At 39.8% G+C, this 22,928-nt stretch overlaps 1 protein-coding gene across 2 annotated transcripts in view; it reads right to left on the bottom strand.

Annotated features, from left to right (window-relative positions):
* UGT8 (UDP glycosyltransferase 8) overlaps positions 1 to 22,928 on the bottom strand; it is an 86,198-nt gene that overhangs the window by 41,680 nt on the left and 21,590 nt on the right. For both annotated transcript variants that reach the window (XM_036073695.2, XM_078069176.1), the window contains exon 2: positions 8,345 to 9,168. In XM_036073695.2, the coding sequence (XP_035929588.1) occupies positions 8,345 to 9,166 (822 nt within the window). In that variant the 5' untranslated portion in view covers positions 9,167 to 9,168. The remainder of the gene's footprint in view (positions 1 to 8,344; positions 9,169 to 22,928) is intronic.

Here is a 22,928-nt window from a genome sequence, read left to right as displayed (position 1 = left end):
TATAAGTTGTAAAAATCCTTTTCTACAGCTCTTCCCGTCCATCCCCTGTAAGCTTCCCCCTTCATGAACTATTTCTGAGACCACAGCTACACAGAGAGGTCTGCTTGACTTTGGTTCTGTCAACATAACTGAACCCGAAATCAAAATGTTTCAAGAATACAAACTGTATTGTAATGTATGTATTGTAACGTACGGTGCTCAAAATGTTCTATTTCACACCATCACTGAAGCAGAAGAAACTTACAAACTAACCCAGTCCCCACCCACTGACCTGACCACAATTTAGGAATAAAGAAACGGGCCCAGAAAGATAAAGTGATCTTCCCAAGAACCTAGCTGGAGACGTTGGATGTATGTATCCTGCCGGTTCCTAGTGAGTGCTCTTTCAACTTTACCACTCGGCTGACGCAGATGTAAGAGGATGTTGAAGGAGAGCCTAAATTTAGTGTTCTGTTGCTATTTCTCTACTCAGCAAACCACCAAAATTGTCCAGTGACCGAGGACCACCTGTATATGTCCCCAACTAACACCTGGAAAACCTAATTCAGCAGTAGTGATAACTGGTGGACTGTCCCTTCTTGAAACACTTATTTCTTAGATTCTAAAACACCACTTTTTCCTGAATATTCTTCACTTCCTAGGTCATGACTTCCCAGAGTTCTTGAAGACTTGTCTCCCTTTACACAGCCTCTACATGGTTGTGTGTGCTTGGCTCAAACCAAAGTCCTCCTTTGTTTCCACACCTCTCTGTAAGTAACTTCATTTATTCCCATTGCTTTAGTTCAGTCTTTTGGTAGATAACCCCCACATCTGAACACCCAGCCCTGACCTTTCCTATCAGCTCTATGCTCATATCTGCAAAGGTCAATTTGACATTTGTACTCATAGATCCCCTGTTTCTCAAATTCAATATGCCCAAACTGAGCGGTGTCTTTTCTCTTAACAACCCACTCATCCCTCAGGCTTTCCCATTAAGGAAATGTCTTCTGCTAGTTACTTAAGCAGGAAACCTGCTGGTTTTTTTAGAATTCCCTTCACCCAACTCCACTCCAGTTAAATCTACCTCCCAAATATACTTGGAATCATCCCTTTCACCAGCCCACCTCTCTCCTGAGTGAAGGCAACATTCACTCAGCTGATGCTCCTGTCTTCTCTCTCCCCTTCTAACAGTATTTCTCCACAAAGCAACCAGAGCAATTCTTTCTAAAAGCAGATGCAAGCATATTTAAACTCACTGAATAAAACCCAAATCCCTTAGAGCATATAAGGCCTTCTGTGAGATGATCTCTGCTCAGTGGTCAACATGTCCCTGAGCCACCCTGCCCTAGCCCCTTGCCTCCAGCTCTTCAGCCTCACTTAACTTTCTCAGGTCTTCAAAATGTACCTTGCGCTGCTGTGTTCATTGACAGGAATGTTCTCCTTGCATGGCTGGCTCCAACTTCTCGTAAGGCCCTAGTTTATCTCCTGAGAAGACTCCTTCTTCTCTATCAATGCACCCTGGTGGGTTTCCTTCACAACACGTTAGTGCTGAAATTATGGATCTTATTCATTTATTTACATCTTTATTAATCACTTACAGTCTAAGTGGCACAGAGAAACTGAGACTTGCACTTAATATCGCTAGCCCAGTGCCTGGTACATATTAGGCTGCCGATAAACACGCACTGGATGCATAACAAAATAGCTATCTATCCCTTTCATGAATGGCCATCCGTCTGTGGTATGCAAAAGCTTCTCACTGCCCCACCCATGAAAGAGTTCTACAAGGACTCTGCAGTGAAAAAGACAGTGTCAAGCTGGCTTTGCTCCTCATGATGGCCTAGATGTCTAGAAGAGAGAAAACCTAAAATGATCAGAAAGAAATTGATTCTCATGCAAAATATATTACATAATATAGTTAGAATTTAGAGATCACACAGCTTGTCTGCGAAGTACGGTTGGTCCTCGGACGAGCAGCAGCATCACCTGGGCACTTGTCGCAAATTAGTATGCCCATCCCAGACCCACTAACTGGCCCTACAACCCATGTTTTAACAAGAATGTCAAGGCCTTCTCATCTAAACAATACTGAGGAGAGTAAATACAAGTGGGGCAAGATACAGAGACATAGAAAGAAGTCAAGATAAAGACTGGGGTTGGTTGCTGAGTCTGCATTCTAGATCTCAGAAGAAAACCTTCAATTTATTTTTATCTTATTCCTTATGTTTCCAGGTCATCTCATCTAACAGGGTTAGTTTACAGGGTCTGAGTGTGGAGGAGAATGTGAGGAGAGTCTCTGGCTAGAAGGCGGGCAGCCATTTATCTGCCCTAAGCTCCTTGAGGAATGGAGAGCACAGAGGTAGGAAAACGGACAGGGGTAGAGCGTGCAGAACAGGGGCTAGAGTCCCAGCTCCTCCATGTAAAAGACTGAAACACCACAGACAAGATCACTGAGCCTAAAGAAGCCAGCGTTCCCGAGGACCATGAAGCTACCCCATAACTCTCACCCTTGAGAAAGATACCTACCTGTCTGCTTCTGCTAATTTCTTACCAGTCAGATGGGCTAATGCCCACACATCTCACTCGTCATCTTCCTTCTATTTCCGTGGGAAAGAGGATGAGAGAGAGGATGAAGGAAAGAGAAATAAACATCCCCAAGACAGAAGTAGAAGGACCAAGTGCCAACTCCTAAAATAAGTAGAGCAGAAGCCATAGAGACTTCCTCCGCATGCCTCCTTCGCCCTTGAAACCATTCTATTCGCCATGTGGAAAACAGCAAGGGAGAGTGATTCAGGAATTAGAGCTCATCTTATTTATTTATTTATTTGCCAGAGAGAGACACAGCGAGAGAAGGAACACAAGCAGGGGGAACTGGAGCGGGAGAAGCAGGCTTCCCACGGAGCAGGGAGCCTGATGCGGGGCTTGATCCCAGGACCTTGGGATCATGACCTGAGCCAAAGACAGATGCTTAATGACTGAGCCACGCAGGCGCCCCTAGAGCTCATCTTAAATGACAAGAGTTACTAAAACAATAATAAAGGCAAGAACTGCCCCCACCGGCTATTGCCCTGGCTCTCCTCTACCAGGCCCTCCGAGGTAAGCACTGCCATCCTCACTTAAGTGAGGCCGACGCCCTCATCCAAGAGTCCTATTAAGGCCAAGATTAAAAGTCAAGACCATTTGGCTGAAAAAGCCCATGTTTTCCCACTTCGCTACTTCTGCCACGAGCTCCTGGAAAGTTGGTATAAAAAAATTCCATAAACAAAACTATGAATTAGGTAGTTTGTCTCCAGTGACACTGACTTCAGAAGCTCCAGGCTCTCCGTCAAAATCTGCACTCAGGAGTTGGTCTGGCAAACTCAACTGACAGTAGAGATTTTAATTTCAAAAACAGAACTGTTTGGTTTAGAATGAGAGCATTTGCGATAAATATTGTACCAAAAACCTAGTACCAGCAGCAATTAATGATGAAAATTATAATTCGTAAAGATGATCGGTTAAAAATATTTCCCTTGACATGGCCAGTGTTTGAATTAATCTCTAAACGAACAATTCTGTAGGGCATTCTAAAGCTTAAATACGTAATAGCAGAGGGAGGAGAGTGTTTAAAAATCATATCAGACTCTGCAACTCCAATTATATTTGGGTCTCCTATCATATCAGGGAATCTCTGTAAACCCAAAATGCTTCCAGAAGCAACTGATAAGCTTTTTAAAACTACAGGGATGCTCAGAAAATTATCCTATCAGTGAGGTGAACACTAAGTTATTGATGGTTTTAACAGGGCCCGATTTACTTCCTGGACAGATTCATTTAGCAAGGTAATCTGGTTTCTCACCACAAAATAAAGACAAAATATATGATCAACCTATAAAACTTTTGCAAGAAATACCTGCAACAACATTTTATGTGAATGAGTTCCCATAGTGAATCTATCCTTTCTGCCCAGCTACCATGTTGTAGTAACTATTTAAGCTCAGAATTAGTAATTGGAATGAAATCATTAGTCTCTTCCAAACATTAGAGTTATCAATTTTCTGATCCCCACATAGCTACCAACAGCACAGAAGTACTATATAGAAGAAGACATTTTACAAAGTTCTTTGTGAGTGATTGGTATTTAAAATAAGGAACCAGCTATGAAGGATATATATTTTGATTAAATGACACTTATTTAAAAGCGGACATTTTGATCAACATGGTACAATGGTTATAATCCCATCTCTAGCTTTATATTTCATGATAACATAATTTATATGTTACATGGTATTAAAATGGCCTTAATTTTCCACATCTGCTATAATCCTGGATCAAGTCTGTTAGCCCCAGCGACTCTGGTCCCATTTCTCAGGCTCGACACTTCACTCATGATTGGGGAAGTCCGCTTTCCATTACCATATGTAATAGTAAGCAATGGCTTCCAGGCAAATCAATAAAAACTGAAAATAGAAAGCCATTGTTTTGCTCCTCAGAGCTATTCTTCTCATAACCTGATCAGCTCACAAGTAGTTAATCTAATGAATCTGTTGCTCAATGTCTCATTCTCCCTAAAACCCTTCTCTGTGAGGGAGTTCTGGCAATAACAAAAGGACAAACAGTGAGTATTTCATGACCCTGTCCTTGGCCTCGCGCTTTTTCTTATCTCTGTTTATCTCTTATCTGTATCTTTCCCCAGGACCGTTTCCCTAAATTAAAAATGTCCCCACAACTGGTGAAATGTAGTTGCCCTTTATACTACTAGCCTGGCAATAAAGCACCCCTGAAGTATACCAAATGAGTACCTCATCACCCCAGAACATTTTTCATGACAGCAACAGCTGAACTGATTTACGCTACTAACCCTGGTCGTGTGCATACTGGGGACACAGCAGAGACCATTCAGTTCACCAACTGAGTAACGTATGATGATCTTTTGTCAATATCAGTAACATTATGTATAACTTAGCCTGGAATGTTGGGTTGCTTAGTGGCTGGGATGGTATGTGGACATAAATTTAAAATAATCTGAACCTCTTAAACTAGGCTAAAGCACCTTGGCTTGTTCTTGCCCCTACTTGGATTGTCTAACCATGTTCATTCTGTTGTACCCATTATCCATTTATCCGGTTCAAATAAGAAATAAGGGTATGGCTAACTCCATAGCGATCTCTTTGTCTCCTGTCAGGATCACTGAGTTGGCCAGTAATTTGCAGATTCCTAGACTCCATCTCAATCCTACTAAACTAAAATCTGGAGTTTAGCCTGAAAATCTGCATTTGTTTACAAACTGTGCAGTCAAGTCTTCGATACACTAAAAATCTGAGAAACTATCTTCAAGAGAATTTGTCTTAGAATGCTTGGCATCTGACTATTGGCTGCTTGATTAATATTTGTGTAATATGAAATAAAACCACACATTAAGTCATTTAAAAAAAAATAAGCAGATAATGGCCATAATATTAACATTGTTGTACTAGCTGAAACCTATTTTTTTTTTTTTTTGGCAACTATTTCTATTTGATGCAGTTCATTTAATCTTAAACACTCATTGAATTCCTACCATTCTCCAGATACTCAGGGTACAAAGATGACTAAGTAGAGGATCCACCCTTTGAGGCATCCACACTCTAGTTAGGGAGAGAGCCATGTGAAAAACCAATAGTTAAAGTACAATCTATTAAGTGCAAAAATAATTCGGGGCTGTAGAAGCAGAAAAGTGGGAGAGATCAGCTGCCTGGCAGGGTCAGGTCATTTCAGTCAATGAGAAATCATTTAAAAATTATCACCTGAAATACGTTAATTTTAAAAATGAATAGACTCCTTAAGTAAATGTACTCTTCTTTGGTTGTACTATTATTCCCCCCCCCCAATAAAACTGCTAAAAGCTAGAATGGCTCTCTGTTAGATATTATTTCATTCACATTTAATACTTAAAGGACCTAGTCAAATAGGGACCTGTTTACAGACCTCCTTCCTGGCGGAGGCAAAAGTTCTTTTCTAAAGAAATGTATATTCATGTTCTCTGCCGCCCTTCAATAATAGAGCAGATGTGATCCAATCCAGACCTCTTCTCCTTCATTGACACATTTTAAGGACTCACACTCTAGGCAGTCAGGTAGTAAACAGTATGATAAGGTAGGCACATTGCTAACATGCATTTTAAAATGATTGTATTACTAAGGGGGCGCCTGGGTGGCTCAGTTGGTTAAGCGACTGCCTTCGGCTCAGGTCATGATCCTGGAGTCCCTGGATCGAGTCCCGCATCGGGCTCCCTGCTCGGCAGGGAGTCTGCTTCTCCCTCTGACCCTCCCCCCTCTCATGTGTTCTCTCTCATTCTCTCTCTCTCTCAAATAAATAAATAAAATCTTTAAAAAAAAAAAAAAAATGATTGTATTACTAAGGCACACAACTGCTTCACTTTATGCCAAGACAAATACTTTGTAATCAAAAGCATTTGGATTCTGGCTGATTGCTATTATTAAATTTCTAAAGCATAAGTAAGAGTATGCATGATTTAAAATTTGACTCTCACCTTAAATCCTCATAATCCTTGAGATATCAAAGAAAGAACCGAGAAATATTTGTCTCTGAAGTTTTGTATACACTATAAATGTGTAAATGAGTGATATGAGTAACAAGAGATGTAGGCATCTTGACAAAATCTCCAATCACAGCAAAATAATCCACATTTTACTTGACTATGCCACAAACTAGCTTAATGGCCTTGGACGAGACATCCAAACTCTCTGAATCTCCTAAGTGACAAATGAATGGCCTATTCTCTGTATTTTGAGGTGGGGGGGGGATAAACTAAATTAATAGAACTGAACTAGATGCTCTCTAGAGTTTCTCTGAGCTCAAACATTATGAAAGCTCCTAAAAAGTGTCTTTTAGAAATTTTCTGTACCCTTTCATCCCAGGTTTTGAAATGAAATCCCACTGCCAAATCATTTCCAGACATCTGGAAAACCTAATCCATTTCCAGTGTAAGATACCAAGGCAGTTAACAATTAAGCTGTTATTAGTGAATCATGTGTTCTAAACGGTCACTTGCTAGGCCCTATTATTTTAGTGTCACAACCATGACCTGTAAATAATACAGGCATTTGAGAAACTAACTTGTAGAACCCTGAGGTACAGTTTATCGTATCAGACAAATCTACTAGAGAAATCCCAGTAGGAACACATGTGTTCCTAAGCATATAAAGCCTCACCAGAGTAAGAAATATCTGAAAGGGTAAGACACCTCATCCTTCAAAATACTCCCTGGTGAAAAACTTTGTAAATGACATACTGAAATGAAAATGACCCTTCACACTTATGGCCTAAGATGTTTTCAGAGAACAGACTTATCTAGGTCTACATATAAAACACGTGCACATGCCATATTTGTATGTATCTGTGTGTGTGTGATCTCACCAGCACAGCCAAAGTGGTCATTGTAAATAAAAAGCACATTTTCAAAAGAATCATTACAAAAAGCCGAAAGAGGGAAAAAAGAACAGGGAAGCCCACAAGGTAAGTCAAGCCAGTATCCACTAGAAATTATGCATGGGGCGCCTGGGTGGCTCAGTTGGTTAAGCGACTGCCTTTGGCTCAGGTCATGATCCTGGAGTCCCGGGATCGAGTCCTGCATTGGGCTCCCTGCTCAGTGGGGGCCTGCTTCTCCCTCTGACCCTCTTCCCTCTCGTGCTCTCTGTCTCTCATTCTCTCTTTCTCAAATAAATAAATAAAATCTTTCTTTTATTTATTTGCAATGGGGCAGGATTTCTTTATTTATTATTTATTACCCTGCAATGGGGCAGGATTTCTTTAAAACAGTTACAGTTGCTTACTAAAAATTAGTTGGCTCCCGAGTTTGATAGAAGTGACTACCTCATTTTCTTGTTGGACATAAGCTTTCTAGTGGCTATGACTGCTGAGAGAAGAACCTCTCTTCACATGGTTTCTGCTTATTTGACTTCACTGAACCTGATCTAGACATGGAGACCAGTCAGTGATTGTGCTATCTGGGAGAAAATAGAGCGAACTCTGTGTTTAATTAAAAGCAAAACCACTTACGCTCATTAAAGCAAGCTAACTACACTCTCCTCACATCCTACAGTTATTACTTAATCAAAAGTCTATTTCCCAGCCCGTCTATTGACCATACGGCAGAATAGCCTCTCAGCATCGTAGAAACGCTCCATCAAAGCAGGAACGTGCTCCAAGGGAACGGCGCATCCTCAAGGGAAGGGACCTCAGAGTAGGCTCTACCGCCTTAGCTACTTTTGAGAGCAGCACTGGTTGCTGCAACAATAACCAATCCCATCTCTTCCAAAAATCAAAGCTGATAAATTGACCTTCATATTTAGAAAAGATTACCAAGGAGTTCAGCAAACCTTACTTCTGGTAGTGGGCTGGCCGGTTTGGTGAGGATTCCTCCTACGTACACAACATTAGGCAGAGTAGGTCTCGGAAACTCCAGTGCCACATCCGTACACAGCATCCACAGACTGGACCCATGGACCAAGTCGTACATGGACTTCTCCGGCAGCAGGTTGTACTTCTGCATTATCCTTTCATACTTGGGAAGAACCAGAAAGCTGACCCCTAATCTGGAAATGAGGTAAACGCCGGTATTTTTCATCCTTTGCAGCAAGTTCATGTGGTCTGTGAGGAGTGAGTTAAACTCTGGGACGTAAGCTAATGGGGCAGGAGCACCCACTTCTGCAGGATACCAAAGGCCAGTTGAAAATACAGCATATTTAACCCCTAAAAGATGGGCTATCACAAATCCACACATGTCATTAGGGTCCACCAGCAGCAGGTCAAACTTTTCCTTCTTCAAACCCTGAATCAAGGCACGGTTGCCAACCATCATATCACAGTTCTTGGTATAGTGATCCAGTATGTCAAACAGTTCGATTGCTGTCAATCTCCCAGAGAAAATATTCCGCATTTTGGACTGCAGGAAAGCATCCGAGGTGGTACTGTTAAAAATCCCTGGGTAGCGCTGGAGGCTGTAATGATTAGATGGCGCGATGTCTCTGCCTTCGGAGAGAAGAAACACTGTGCGGTGGCCTCTCTCGTGCAAGGCTGAGGCTAGTGTCTTGAAAATGTACATATGGCTTTCAAACATAATTGGCGGCACGATGATGATTTTGGCAGCCTTCGCCATCCCAACAGCACTCCACAGGAGCATGAAATACGGAGTGTAAGACTTCATAGCTGAAACGAGAACCAAGAAAACTACTTAAAACAAAGTACAATCCTTAGCATTCAAAACAATCACAGAGGCTTTTTTTCGAAGTATCTCATGATCCAATACTTAGTCGGTGTAAAAGTATCCTGATATTTGTTCTAATTACCTCTTTTTGAAAGATTAAATTTTTTAGAGTATCGAACTGACATGACAGCAAAGCGGACAGAAACTGAAATATATTTAAAATGTATCCATTTCAGAGCACGCACTGCATCAATACTAGAGAACTAGATTTTTTTTTTTGAGAACTAGATTCTTGAAAATCTGAAATAAAACTTCTGTAACATGGAATGTCCAAAGATCTCTCTTCTTTGCATAATCGCTATGAGGTATCTATGAAACATCTGTTTATCTTTTAATTGAACATCAACGTTAATCCCAGGAAGAAGAGCCAAGATTTTTGATTTCTGGGTGCATTAGCATGTATATCTCTTTTTAAATCATTTTATCACAGCAGTTACATTTCCAATTAAGACCAAAGCATACCAAAGAAAGGTTACATTTTAAAAAATAAAAGATAATCCTTTCAAGTAACGGTTCTATAGAAAAGACATTTTTCTACAGGAAAAATTACCTTTAATGTGAATTTCCCCTTTACCTAAATACCCTTATATATCCTGGCAGTCTCTATTTATGTAATCTCTATCAATTTGCCAATTCATTTCAGGGTATTACATGAGAAACTTTTAATAGAAAAATTCAAGAGAGTTAACCGGATCTCTGTAAATGCTTATGGAAGAAGTGATGATGAATGAGTATATCCCAGACCACACTTCCTTTGTGTTGTATCTGTAACTCAGGTGCAAAGGGCAAGTTAGATGGCGGCTGTACACGTGACACCTATCACTTCTACCCTTTCGTGGTAGGAGATTAGGTACAACAGTTAGAGTCGTCCTCTGTCACTTTTTAGAAATATGTGCCCTACCTGTGAGGGCTATATAGTGTGCCAACTCCCCCTACCCTACTCAGTATAGTTTTTACTTAGATTCTAAATTAGCCTCCAAGTAGAGAAAAGATCTAAACAATAGCTACCCATGCAAACTGGATCTTTTTACTTGAAGGAATAACTTAAAATAGATTTATATGCACATTACCAAATCAATACCCATTTTTACTCATTATCACATATTAGCCACCCTACTCGTACGAATTCCCACCATCTAAATGCAGTTTTAGCAACTACACCTTCTCCACATTCAACTACTGCAAGCAACCTAAAAAAACAAAAAAGAAATCAACAGCAGGCAAATGACAGATTCTTCCAATATCAAGATTAAACTATGAAATGCGTTATATTTCCAGATGCCTTTTCCCTCTCTCACTCCAAGGAAATATTCAAACTATTTCTGGATGAGCTGACACTATATCATTAAGAATAAACAGAAGTAAAGCACGTATAAGCATGTATAGCCTATGTTAAATGTTGTTTGAATTAAATGAGGGCTTTAAAAAAATAAATTTGGAGAAAACACTATTTCTATAGCAATCAAGTAAGTTTATTCTATAATTACAAGGTCAATAAAGAAAAAAAATTAAATAGCCAATCTTGGAGGAAATTTTCCGGGCCTTTATTCTACTGTACTGTCTCTCTATTGTGTCTCTCTGGTACAGCCTTCCAATTCCAAGGAATTAAAAATTAGGGATTCTCAGTAGGCCTGTTCTTAATTCTAGGGATGAGATTTATGCAAATACAGTTATTGCAGAAGCTAGAGTCTGCTGCTGTGATTACTACTACCTGTCACTGTTTGCATGCCCACGAAGACAGACCGGTTGATGGACCAGGCGCAGGAACTGCTCCGCCCACTGTGTTTTGCATCTAGCTGAGCACTGAACGCACAGTTCATTCAGCTACAGTTAAAACCACTGCTTTATCTATCATAAATAACTAAGACACAAAACCAATAGTAGGGAAACAAATCCTTTCACTGAGTTTTTTATTCTGTTCTTCCTTTTTTATTTTAGTATTTTATTTCAGTAGTTACTACGAAGTAAAAAAAAAAAAAAACCACAGAAAATGGTTGTTTTTTTAATGCACAACTGCTTATGTTCAAGAAGAGCACTGTGCAATAGAACTTTCTGTGAATATGAAAATGTTCTATATCCCCACTATCCAATATTGAGCAGCTGAACTGTAGTTGGTGTGACTGAGGAACTGAATTTTAAATTTTAACATGTGGCTAAGTTAATTTAGTACTAGTGGTCACAGTACTAATATAAGGTCAGAAAAAGTGCATACATTCTGTATATATAGATTCCAAAAGTAACTATGCAAACATACCAATATCTGTGTGACAAAATATCTTCTAAAAATAATGTTTACTAGATCTTCATGAAAAAATACTGATTACCAACAAAGAAGCATCATTTGTTTTGTTTCTATGTCTTGACAATTTTATTTTATTTTAATGTTTTATTGTTATGTTAATCACCATACATTACATCATTAGTTTTTGATGTACTGTTCCATGACTCATTGTTTGTGCATAACACCCAGTGCTCCATGCAGAACGTGCCCTCTTTAATACGCATCACCAGGCTAACCCATCCTCCCACCCCCCTCCCCTCTAGAACCCTCAGTTTGTTTTTCAGAGTCCATCGTCTCTCATGGTTCGTCTCCCCCTCCGATTTCCCCCCCTTCATTCTTCCTCTCCTGCTATTTTCTTCTTTTTTTTTTTTATCATATAATGTATTATTTGTTTCAGAGGTACAGATCTCTGATTCAACAGTCTTGCACAATTCACAGCGCTCACCGTAGCACATACCCTCCCCAATGTCTATCACCCAGCCGTCCCATCCCTCCCACCCCCCCCCACTCCAGCAACCCTCAGTTTGTTTCCGGAGATTAAGAATTCCTCATATCAGTGAGGTCATATGATACATGTCTTTCTCTGATTGACATGTTTCGCTCAGCATAATACCCTCCAGTTCCATCCACATCGTTGCAAATGGCAAGATCTCATTCCTTTTCATGGCTGCATAATATTCCATTGTGTGTATATATATATATATATATATATATATATATATATATGTCCTCTTCTTTATCCATTCATCTGTCGATGGACATCTTGGCTCTTTCCACAGTTTGGCTATTGTGGACATTGCTGCTATAAACATCAGGGTGCATGTACCCCTTCGGATCTCTACATTTGTATCTTTGGGGTAAATACCCAGTAGTGCAATTGCTGGATCATATGGTAGCTCTATTTACAACTTTTTGAGGAACCTCCATACTGTTTTCCAGAGTGGCTGCACCAGCTTGCATTCCCACCAACAGTGTAGGAAGGTTACCCTTTCTCCGCATCCGCGCCAACATCTGTCATTTCCTGACATGTTAATTTTAGCCATTCTGACAGGGGTTAGGTGGTATCTCATTGAGGTTTTGATTTGGATTTCCCTGATGCCGAGCGATATTGAGCACTTTTTCATGTGTCTGTTGGCCATTTGGATGTCTTCTTTGGAAAAATGTCTGTTCCTGTCTTCTGCCCATTTCTTGATTGGATTCTTTGTTCTTTTGGCGTTGAGTTTGATGAGTTCTTTATAGATTTTGGATACTAGCCCTTTATCTGATATGTCATTTGCAAATATCTTCTCCCATTCTGTCAGTTGTCTTTTGGTTTTGTTGACTGTTTCCTTTGCTTTGCAAAAGCTTTTTATCTTGATGAAGTCCCAATAGTTCATTTTTGCCCTTGCTTCCCTTGCCTTTGGCGATGTTTCTAGGAAGAAGTTGCTGCAGCTGAGGTCGAAGAGGTTGCTGCCTGTGTTCTCCTCTAGGATTTTGATGGACTCCTGTCTCACATTGAGGTCTTTCAACCATTTTGAGTCTTTTTGTATGTGGTGTAAGGAAATGGTCCAGTTTCATTCTTCTGCATGTGGCTGTCCAATTTTCCCAACACCATTTGTTGAAGAGACTGTCTTTTTTCCATTGGACATTCTTTCCTGCTTTGTCAAAGATTAGTTGACTATAGAGTTGAGGGTCCATTTCTGGGCTCTCTATTCTGTTCCATTGATCTGTGTGTCTGTTTTTGTGCCAGTACCATACTGTCTTGATGATGACAGCTTTGTAATAGAGCTGGAAGTCCAGAATTGTGATGCCGCCAGGTTTGCTTTTCTTTTTCAACATTCCTCTGTCTATTCGGGGTCTTTTCTGGTTCCATACAAATTTTAAGATTATTTGTTCCATTTCTTTGAAAAAAGTGGATGGTATTTTGATGGGGATTGCATTGAATGTGTAGATTGCTCTAGATAGCATTGACATCTTCACAATATTTGTTCTTCCAATCCATGAGCATGGAACGTTTTTCCATTCCTTTGTGTCTTCCTCAATTTCATTCATGAGTATTTTATAGTTTTCTGAGTACAGATCCTTTGCCTCTTTGGTTAGATTTATTCCTAGGTATCTTATGGTTTTGGGTGCAATTGTAACTGGGATCAACTCCTTAATTTATCTTTCTTCTGTCTTGTTGTTGGTGTATAGGAATGACACTGATTTCTGTGCATTGATTTTATATCCTGCCACTTTACTGAATTCCTGTATGAGTTCTAGCAGTTTTGGGGTGGAGTCTTTGGGGTTTTCCACATAAAGTATCATATCATCTGCAAAGAGTGAGAAGTTTGACTTCTTCTTTGCCAATCTGGATGCCTTTTATTTCTTTAAAGGTTGTCTGATTGCTGTGGCTAGGACTTCTAATACTATGTTGAATAGCAGTGGTGATAGTGGACATCCCTGCCACCTTCCTGATCTTAGGGGAAAAGTTCTCAGTTTTTCCATTGAGAATGATATTCGCTGTAGGTTTTTCATAGATGGCTTTTATGATATTGAGGTATGTACCCTCTATCCCTATACTCTGAAGAGTTTCGACCAAGAAAGGATGCTGTACTTTGTCAAATGCTTTTTCTGCATATATTGAGAAGATCATATGATTCTTTTCTTTCTTTAGTTAATGTATTGTATCACATTGATTGATTTGCGGATGTTGAACCAACCTTGCAGCCCAGGGATAAATCCCACTTGGTCGTGGTGAATAATCCTTTTAATGTACTGTTGGATCCTATTGGCTAGTATTTTGGTGAGAATTTTTGCATCCATGTTCATCAAGGATATTGGTCTGTAATTCTCCTTTTTGAGAGGGTCTTTGGTTTTGGGATCAAGGTAATGGTGGCCTCATAAAACGAGTTTGGAAGTTTTCCTTCCATTTCTATTTTTTGGAACAGTTTCAGAAGCATAGGTATTAATTCTTCTTGAAATGTTTGGTAGAATTCCCCTGGGAAGCCATCTGGCCCTGGGCTTTTGTTTGTTGGGAGATTTTTGATGACTGCTTCAATTTCCTTAGTGGTTATAGGTCTGTTCAGGTTTTTCTATTTCTTCCTGGTTCAGTTTTGGTGGTTGATACATCTCTAGGAATGCATCCATTTCTTCCAGGTTATCTAATTTGCTGGCATAGAGTTGCTCATAATATGTTCTTATAATTGTTTGTATTTCTTTGGTGTTGGTTGTGATCTCTCCTCTTTCATTCATGATTTTGTTGATTTGGGTCATTTCTCTTTTCTTTTTGATAAGTCTGGCTAGGGGTTTATCAATCTTGTTAATTCTTTCAAAGAACAAGCTCCTAGTTTCATTGATCTGTTCTACTGTTCTTTTGGTTTCTATTTCATTGGTTTCTGCTCTGATCTTTATTATTTCTCTTCTCCTGCTAGGCTTAGGCTTTATTTGCTGTTCTTTCTCCAGCTCCTTTAGGTGTAGGGTTAGGTTGTGTACTTGAGACCTTTGTTTCTTGAGAAAGGCTTGTATTGCTATATACTTTCCTCTTAGGACTGCCTTTGCTGCATCCCAAAGATTTTGAACAGTTGTGTTTTCATTTTCATTGGTTTCCATGAATTTTTTTAATTCTTCTTTAATTTCCTGGTTGACCCATTCATTCTTTAGTAGGATGCTCTTTAGCCTCCATATATTTGAGTTCTTTCTGACTTTCCTCTTGTGATTGAGTTCTAGTTTCAAAGCATTGTGGTCTGAAAATAGGCAGGGAATGATCCCAATCTTTTGGTGAGTTGAGACCAGGTTGAGACCTGATTTATGACCTAGGCTGTGATCAATTCTGGAGAATGTTCCATGTGCACTAGAGAAGAATGTGTATTCCGTTGCTTTAGGATGGAATGTTCTGAATATGCCTGTGAAGTTCATTTGGTCCAGTGTGTCATTTAAAGTCTTTATTTCCTTGTTGATCTTTTGCTTAGATGATCTGTCCATTTCAGTGAGGGGGGTGTTAAAGTCCCCCACTATTATTTTATTGTTGTTGATGTGTTTCTTTGCTTTTGTTATTAATTGGCTTATATAATTGGCTGCTCCCATGTTAGGGGCATAGATATTTACAATTGTGAGATCTTCTTGTTGGATAGACCCTTTAAGTAGAATATAGTGTCCTTCCTCATCTCTTATTACAGTCTTTGGTTTAAAATCTAATTTGTCTGATATAAGGATTGCCACCCCAGCTTTCTTTTGGTGTCCATTAGCATGGTAAATGGCTTTACACCCCCTCACTTTCAATCTGGGGGTGTCTTTGGGTCTAAAATGAGTCTCTTGCAGACAGCATATCGATGGGTCTTATTTTTTAATCCAATCTGATAGCCTGTGTCTTTTGATTGGGGCATTTAGCCCATTTACATTCAGGGTAACTATTGAAAGATAGGAATTTAGTGCCATTGTATTGCCTGTAAGGTGACTGTTACTGTATATTGTCTGTGTTCCTTTCTGGTCTATGTTGCTTTAGGCTCTCTCTTTGCTGAGAGGACCCCTTTCAATATTTCATGTAGGGCTGGTTTCGTGTTTGCAAATTTCTTCAGTTTTTGTTTATCCTGGAAGCTTTTTATCTCTCCTATTTTCAATGACAGCCTAGCTGGATATAGTATTCTTGGCTGCATATTTTTCTCATTTAGTGCTCTAAATATATCATGCTAGTCCTTTCTGGCCTGCCAGGTCTCTGTGGATAGGTCTGTTGCCAATCTGATGTTTCTACCATTGTAGGTTACATATCTCTTTTCCCGAGCCGCTTTCAGGATTTTCTCTGTGTCTCTGAGACTCATAAGTTTTACTATTAGATGTTGGGGTGTTGACCTATTTTTATTGATTTTGAGAGGGGTTCTCTGTGCTTCCTGGAATTTGATGCCTGCTTCCTTCCCCAAATTAGGCAAGTTCTCTGCTATAATTTGCTCCAATACACCTTCTGCCCCTCTCTCTCTTTCTTCTTCTTCTGGGATCCCAATTATTCTAATGTTGTTTCGTCTTATGGTATTGCTTATCTCTCGAATTCTGCCCTCGTGATCCAGTAGTTGTTTATCTCTCTTTTTCTCAGCTTCTTTATTTTCCATCATTTGGTCTTCTATATCACTGATTCTCTCTTCTGTCTCATTTATCCTAGCAGTTAGCGCCCCCATTTTTTATTGCACTTCATTAATAGCCTTTTTCATTTTGACTTGGTTAGATTTTAGTTCTTTTATTTCTCCAGAAAGGGTTTCTCTAATAACTTCCATGCTTTTTTCAAGCCCAGCTAGTATCTTTAAAGTCATGATTCTGAACTCTAGATCCGACATCGTACTAATATCTGTATTGAGTAGGTCCCTGGCAGTTGGTACTACCTCTTGTTCTTTTTGTTGAGGTGATTTTTTTCATCTTGTCATTTTGTCCAGAGGAGAATAGATTAATGAGAGAACAAAATGCTAACAGGGTAACAACGTCCCCAGAATATATACTCTAAACAAATCAGAAAAGACCTGTAGCTGGGGGAAAAGAAAGGGACAGAAAAAAAAGAAAAAGAAAAAAAAGAAAAAGAAAAAGAAAAAAACAAACAAAAACAGAACAAAACAAAAAAAACAGAATATGATCAAATATGATCAGGCTGGTGCATAGATCAGTGCCACACACTAGATTTTGGGTGTATTTTGTTCTGTTAGATGAAAGTGCCTCCCAAAATTTTAAAGAAAGAAAAACTTATATATGTACAAAAATAAGGGTTGATATGATGAAGGGATGGAATATGACTGTAAAGATGAAAATTATAAAAAATTTTATAAAAGGAATTTATAAGAAGTTGTTTGAAAAAAGAAAGAAGAGGATTTAAAAAAAAAAGAAAAAAAAAGGGAGAGAATGTGATCAGGCAGGAGAGTAGAACAAAACCATACACTAGAGATTTAGGGTATATTCTGATCTGTTAGAAGAAACTATCTCAAAATTTTAAAGAGAGAACAACTTACATATATATATATATATATGCCAAAAATAAGGGTAACTACTATGAAGGGATAGAATATGACTCTAAAAATGAAAAATAAAAATGTTTTTTAAAAAAGGGATTGATAAGATGTTGGTTGAAAAAGGGAAAAAGAAAAATTCAAAAAAAAAAAGTTAAAAAAAAAATTAACTTTGAAAGACTAAAGAATCATGGTAAAAAAGCCATGGATTCTATGTGCAGTATTCCCCTAGTGCTGGAGTTCTGCCAGTCTCATTGATGGGTAAACTTGGTCTTGGCTGGCTGTTCTCGCTGATCTTCTGCGGGAGGGGCCTGATGCCGTGGTTCCCAAATGTCTTTGCCGGAGGCGGAATTGCCCCGCCCTTGCCTGGTCTGGGCTATGTAATCTGCTCAGGTTTGCTCTCGGGAGCTTTTGTTCCCTGCAAGCTTTCCGTACAGCTTTGGAGGATGAGAGTGAAAATGGCAGCCTCCCAGTCTCTGCCCCAGAAGAGCCGAGAACTCGGGACCCCACTCCTCAGTGCGCCCCCAGAGAAAAGCAGTCAATCACTCCCATCTCCCTGGTCTCCGGCCGCACTCCATGCTCACCCGGCCTGTGACCGAGCGTTTCTATCTCTGGCACCCGACTCAGTGTGGAGTCTCCAAACCCAGCAGATCCCTGCAGTGCGCTCCCATGCCGCTCCTCCCCGGGGAGGAAGGGGAGTCTCCCCGGATCTGCCGCTTGTTGGGTCCCTGCTGGAGGAGCAGTGGCCTGACTGTGCCGCAGATCACAGTTTATGGCAACCCCGAGCTGAGAGCCCGCTCCTTGGCTGTCTCTGCAACCGGCTTCCCTGCTCTGATACCTGGGAGCTCTGCCGCACCCAGGCACCCCCGGACTTTCTGTGACCCCAAGGGTCCTGAGACCACACTGTCCCACAAGGGTTCCACCCCCCGCTTAGCCACTGGAGCGACGTCCCTCAGCAGAGCAGACTTCTAAAAGTTCCGATTTTGTGCTCAGAGGCTCTATCACTTGCCAGAAGTGGTGGACGGAGGCCCCCACCCCCGCCGTCTGTCCTCCCGAATATCGCCTCGGATTCACTTCTCCGCACGTCCTACCTTCCAGAAAGTGGTCGCTTTTCTGTTCAGAGAGTTGTTGCTATTCTTTTCTTCGATCTCCTGTTGAGTTTGTAGGTGTTCAGAATGGTTTGATCCCTATCCAGCTGAATTCCTGGGACCAGACGAAATCCAGGTCTCCTACTCCTCTGCCATCTTGCTCCACATCCCCCCCCCCAAGAAGCATCATTTGTACAAGTGTGTTATTCTGTTGTTCAAATACAAGACTAATTATGAAGGACTACAATAGCACTTTAATCTCATAAACATCACTGTGGTGGATAACAGAATGACTAACACAACTACCAACAAATGGTAAGATCCTTGCTAGTCCAGACTTATCAGAGTGTGTCTACTGATAAGCTGGAGTTCATTAATATTAAAAACTTCTGGTCTGAGAAAGATAATGTCAAGAGAATGAGAAGACAAGCCACAGACTGGGAGAAAATATTTGCAAAAGACACATCTGATAAAGGACTGCTATCCAAAATACACAAAGAACTCTTAAAATTCAACAATAAGAAAGTAACCAACCTGATTTTAAAAAGGGCCAAAGACCTTAATAAGCAACTCATAAGGAAAATATACAGATGGCAAATGAGCATATGAGAAGATGCTCCACATCATGTGTCATCAGGGAAATGCAAATTAAAACTACAATGAGATACCACTACACACCCATCAGAATGGCCAAAATCCAGAACACTGACGATGCCAAATGCTGGAGAGAATACGGAGCAACAGGAATTCTCATTCATTGCTGGTGGGAATGTAAAATGGTACAGCCACTTTGGAAGACAGGTTGGTGGTTTCTTACAAAACTAAATATACTCTTAACATATGCTCCAGCAGTTGTGCTCCTTGGTATTTACCCAAAAGCGTTCAAATTTATGTGCACACAAAACCTGTACATGGATGTGCCTAGCAGCTTTCTTCATAACTGCCAAAACTTGGAAGCAACCAAGATGTGCTCCAGTAGGTAAATGGATAGATAAACTGGAATGGAGTATTACTCTGTGCTAAAAAGAAAATGAACTATCAAACCATTAAAAGACAGGGAAGAAACTTAAATGCATATTACTAAGTGAAATGCATATTACTTATGCATATAATAGTGTAAGTTACAAGGGATTTTAATTTAACATTTTCTATAATGGACACGTGTTACTCTTCTCTTAATAAAAATAATAAGTATTGTTTTTAAATAATATGTGATCAAAGTATCTCATTTACAGTAACAAAAAAATACATAAAGTACCTTTAAAATGAACTAAAAAGCATATTTGTTTGCTATACTAAGTATGGCAAGCCTTTCCCTAAAGACATACACATAGTAATAATACTAAGTGTATAGAAATACTCTATTATTTTAATGAAAGACAGTATTTGATAAAAGTCAATCCTTCCCATATTATAAATAGACTGAATAAATTCCCCATGAAATCCCACTAGAGACTTTGTTTTGTTTGGTTTGGAATTTGACCAAATTATACCCATGTTCACTTGTTAGAATATGCAAGAAGAGAGAATACACTTTTAAAAAAGAAACAGTAAAGTCTTGGGACAGCAAGGTAAATATTAAAGCATATTTTTAAAAATAATTAAAACACTATGGATTTAGCCTAAGAATCCTACTTCAAATAAATGGATCAGAGTAGGTAGCCTTTAAGAATTCCTTGAATAAATATGAACATAACATGAGATGAAGGGAGCACAAGTAGATGAGGAAGGAATAACTTACTTGAAATGGAGTGTTAAAAATTGGCTTTATATTTGAGAAATAAAATCACTGAATTATTTACCCTAGACTTTCCCCCAACTAAATCAGATAGAAGTGTTAATTTTTTTTAAATACAGCCGATAAAAGTGCTGAGCTTTAAATGATCTCTGGAAAGAGAAAAAAAACCAATCTGAGCATAAAGCAAAGAAAGAAATCTTTACTGCAGATATTATTAGATTTGACTACATAATCATAAAATCTTTTCGGAATGTTTAAAACATCTGGGGCAGACGTTTCCAGTCCAAGATGACTGACTGAACTCAAATGTTTCTACTCCTTTCTTCCTAATGTTTCTTCAGAAATGGGGCGCCTGGGTGGCTCAGTCGTTAAGCGTCTGCCTTCGGCTCAGGTCATGATCCCAGGGTCCTGGGATCGAGCCCCACATCGGGCTCCCTGCTCTGCGGGGAGGCCTGCTTCTCCCTCTCCTACTCCCCTTGCTTGTGTTCCCTCTCTCACTGTCTCTCTCTGTTAAATAAATAAATAAAATCTTAAAAAAAAAAAAAGAAAGAAAATAAGATAGTATTTAAAAAAAAAAAAAAAAAAAAAAATGATAGGAAAGCAGATAAAGGGGAATACCTAATTATCTCTGAGAAATGGTACGAGGTAATGAGTTGTGGGCTGGGCTATAGTCATCAGTGTAATGGATTTTTGAGAAGTTTCTAGAAAACGAACAATAAGTATGAGGAAGTCCTGACCCAGAACACACAGAAGAGGATCCTGTTAGCAGAGGTGAAAACTGCTTCCAGAACAGCTGCGCGCTTAAGTGGACAAGCTGGGGAGCAAGAGTAGTGGGTGGAGCAAGAAATCAAGGAAAAAAGAGGAGCTAGAGCAGTTTTCCCCATACATTACATCTTCCCTTCACTCCCATGGGGGCAAAGCAGAGGCGGCTGCATTTACTCCCCAAACGCACATCAGTTCTCTAGATACAGAGATGAGCTGCCTGAAGAGGGATCAGAACTGAGCACTCAGGGTAAAAGCCTCCTACTGCTGGCATGCGGGAGGTGGAGGCTGGCTCCTCCTCTGAGCACCCTAGAGAAAGCGCTGCTCCCCGGACATGCAGCATCCATACACACGGTTTGAACCCAACCTCCCAGTTAGAGGGAAGGAGCTTAAGGCTGCTGAATGACTGAACAAAACAAACTAGACTTTTCTTTCATAAAATTAGCAACATCATTTTTAATGGTAACGCAGTTTTAGGCAGGCGGTGAAAATGTAAATTGGTGCAAATGCTTTGGAAAACAACTGGCATATCATTTTACATTTCTGTAACTACTCTAAATCAGAAATACCAACATGTATGCACAAAGATGTTCCTGCATTCGCTTGTAACAGCAAACAGCCAGAAACCACTAGGAATCCAGCAATACAGGATTAATCTCATCGTGATACATTTTACAATGGAGTATTACAGAACCATTAAAACTATGTTTTAAACATTTTCAACATGAGAAAATGCTCGTAACATAAAAGAAACCAAATTATATATATCATATACATACATAAAATGATGATGCCGACTCACAAAGTAGATAACAAACTTATCGACAGTAGATTTGGATTTTCCAATTGAGGGATTTTGTTTTCTCTTCCTACTTTTGTATTTCCAGGTTTTTGAAGTTTTCTACCAAAAATACATAATATTTATAACACACTCATCCCATTGCCATGCCCCTTTTGCTGGAACTTTACTCCCACTCCCACTCTTGGAGTCAAATGTCTTAAAATATCAATGTGTATTTGCTGGCTTCTACTTACTCGCCGAATGGTTCCAGCCTGGCATTGTCTCCACCACCACTCTGCCCAAACACTCATTGTTAAGGGCACTAAATACCTCATAATATTCACACAAATGCCCTTTTCCCCCCACACTTATCTCACTGGACTTCTCTCCAACACTAGACACTAATGCTCCCCTTTCTCCTCCAAACTCTCTTGGTTCTGAGATGCTACTACTACTTGACGGTACTCCACCGTCACAAGATGGAAGAAAATCCAGAATTCCAAGACTCTAAACAAATTTCATGTTGCTTATCAGCCCACCCTTTCTTCTTTAGGTTAAAAATTATTTCTCTGCTTGCATGCAAGACAAGAAACAGGGCCAATTTTAGTCACAGTGCCCACCTCTCACCAAAGGGAAGCCAGTCAACATTGAAATGCAAATTAGTTCAGCAAGGATATCAGGGTAGCCCTTTACTTGACTGCTGCGTATCCAAAACACTCATTTGCAAAAGTGATCCCTCTAAAGCCAAACCCTTAGAATACCAGAAAAAAATAAATTAGCTATATTGTTCCTGCTCCTAAGCCTCAATGGTTCACTTCGGCTGAAATGGACAACAGAACATCCCAACATACTACTGAGATTTTTTTTTTACCTCACTTTTTTTTTATTAACATATAATGTATTATTTGTTTCAGGGGTACAGGTCTGTGATTCATCAGTCTTACACAATTCACAGTGCTCACCATAGCACATACCCTCCCCAGTGTCTATCACCCAGCCACCCCATCCCTCCCACCCCCCTCCACTCCAGCAACCCTCAGTTTGTTTCCTGAGATTAAGAGTCTCTTATGGTTTGTCTCCCTCTCTGGTTTCATCTTGTTTCATTTTTTTCTC

Source organism: Halichoerus grypus, chromosome 3, assembly GCF_964656455.1.
Source record: "Halichoerus grypus chromosome 3, mHalGry1.hap1.1, whole genome shotgun sequence".
NCBI classification, from domain to species: Eukaryota; Metazoa; Chordata; class Mammalia; order Carnivora; family Phocidae; genus Halichoerus; species Halichoerus grypus.
This window is presented reverse-complemented; position numbering and strand designations above follow the sequence as displayed.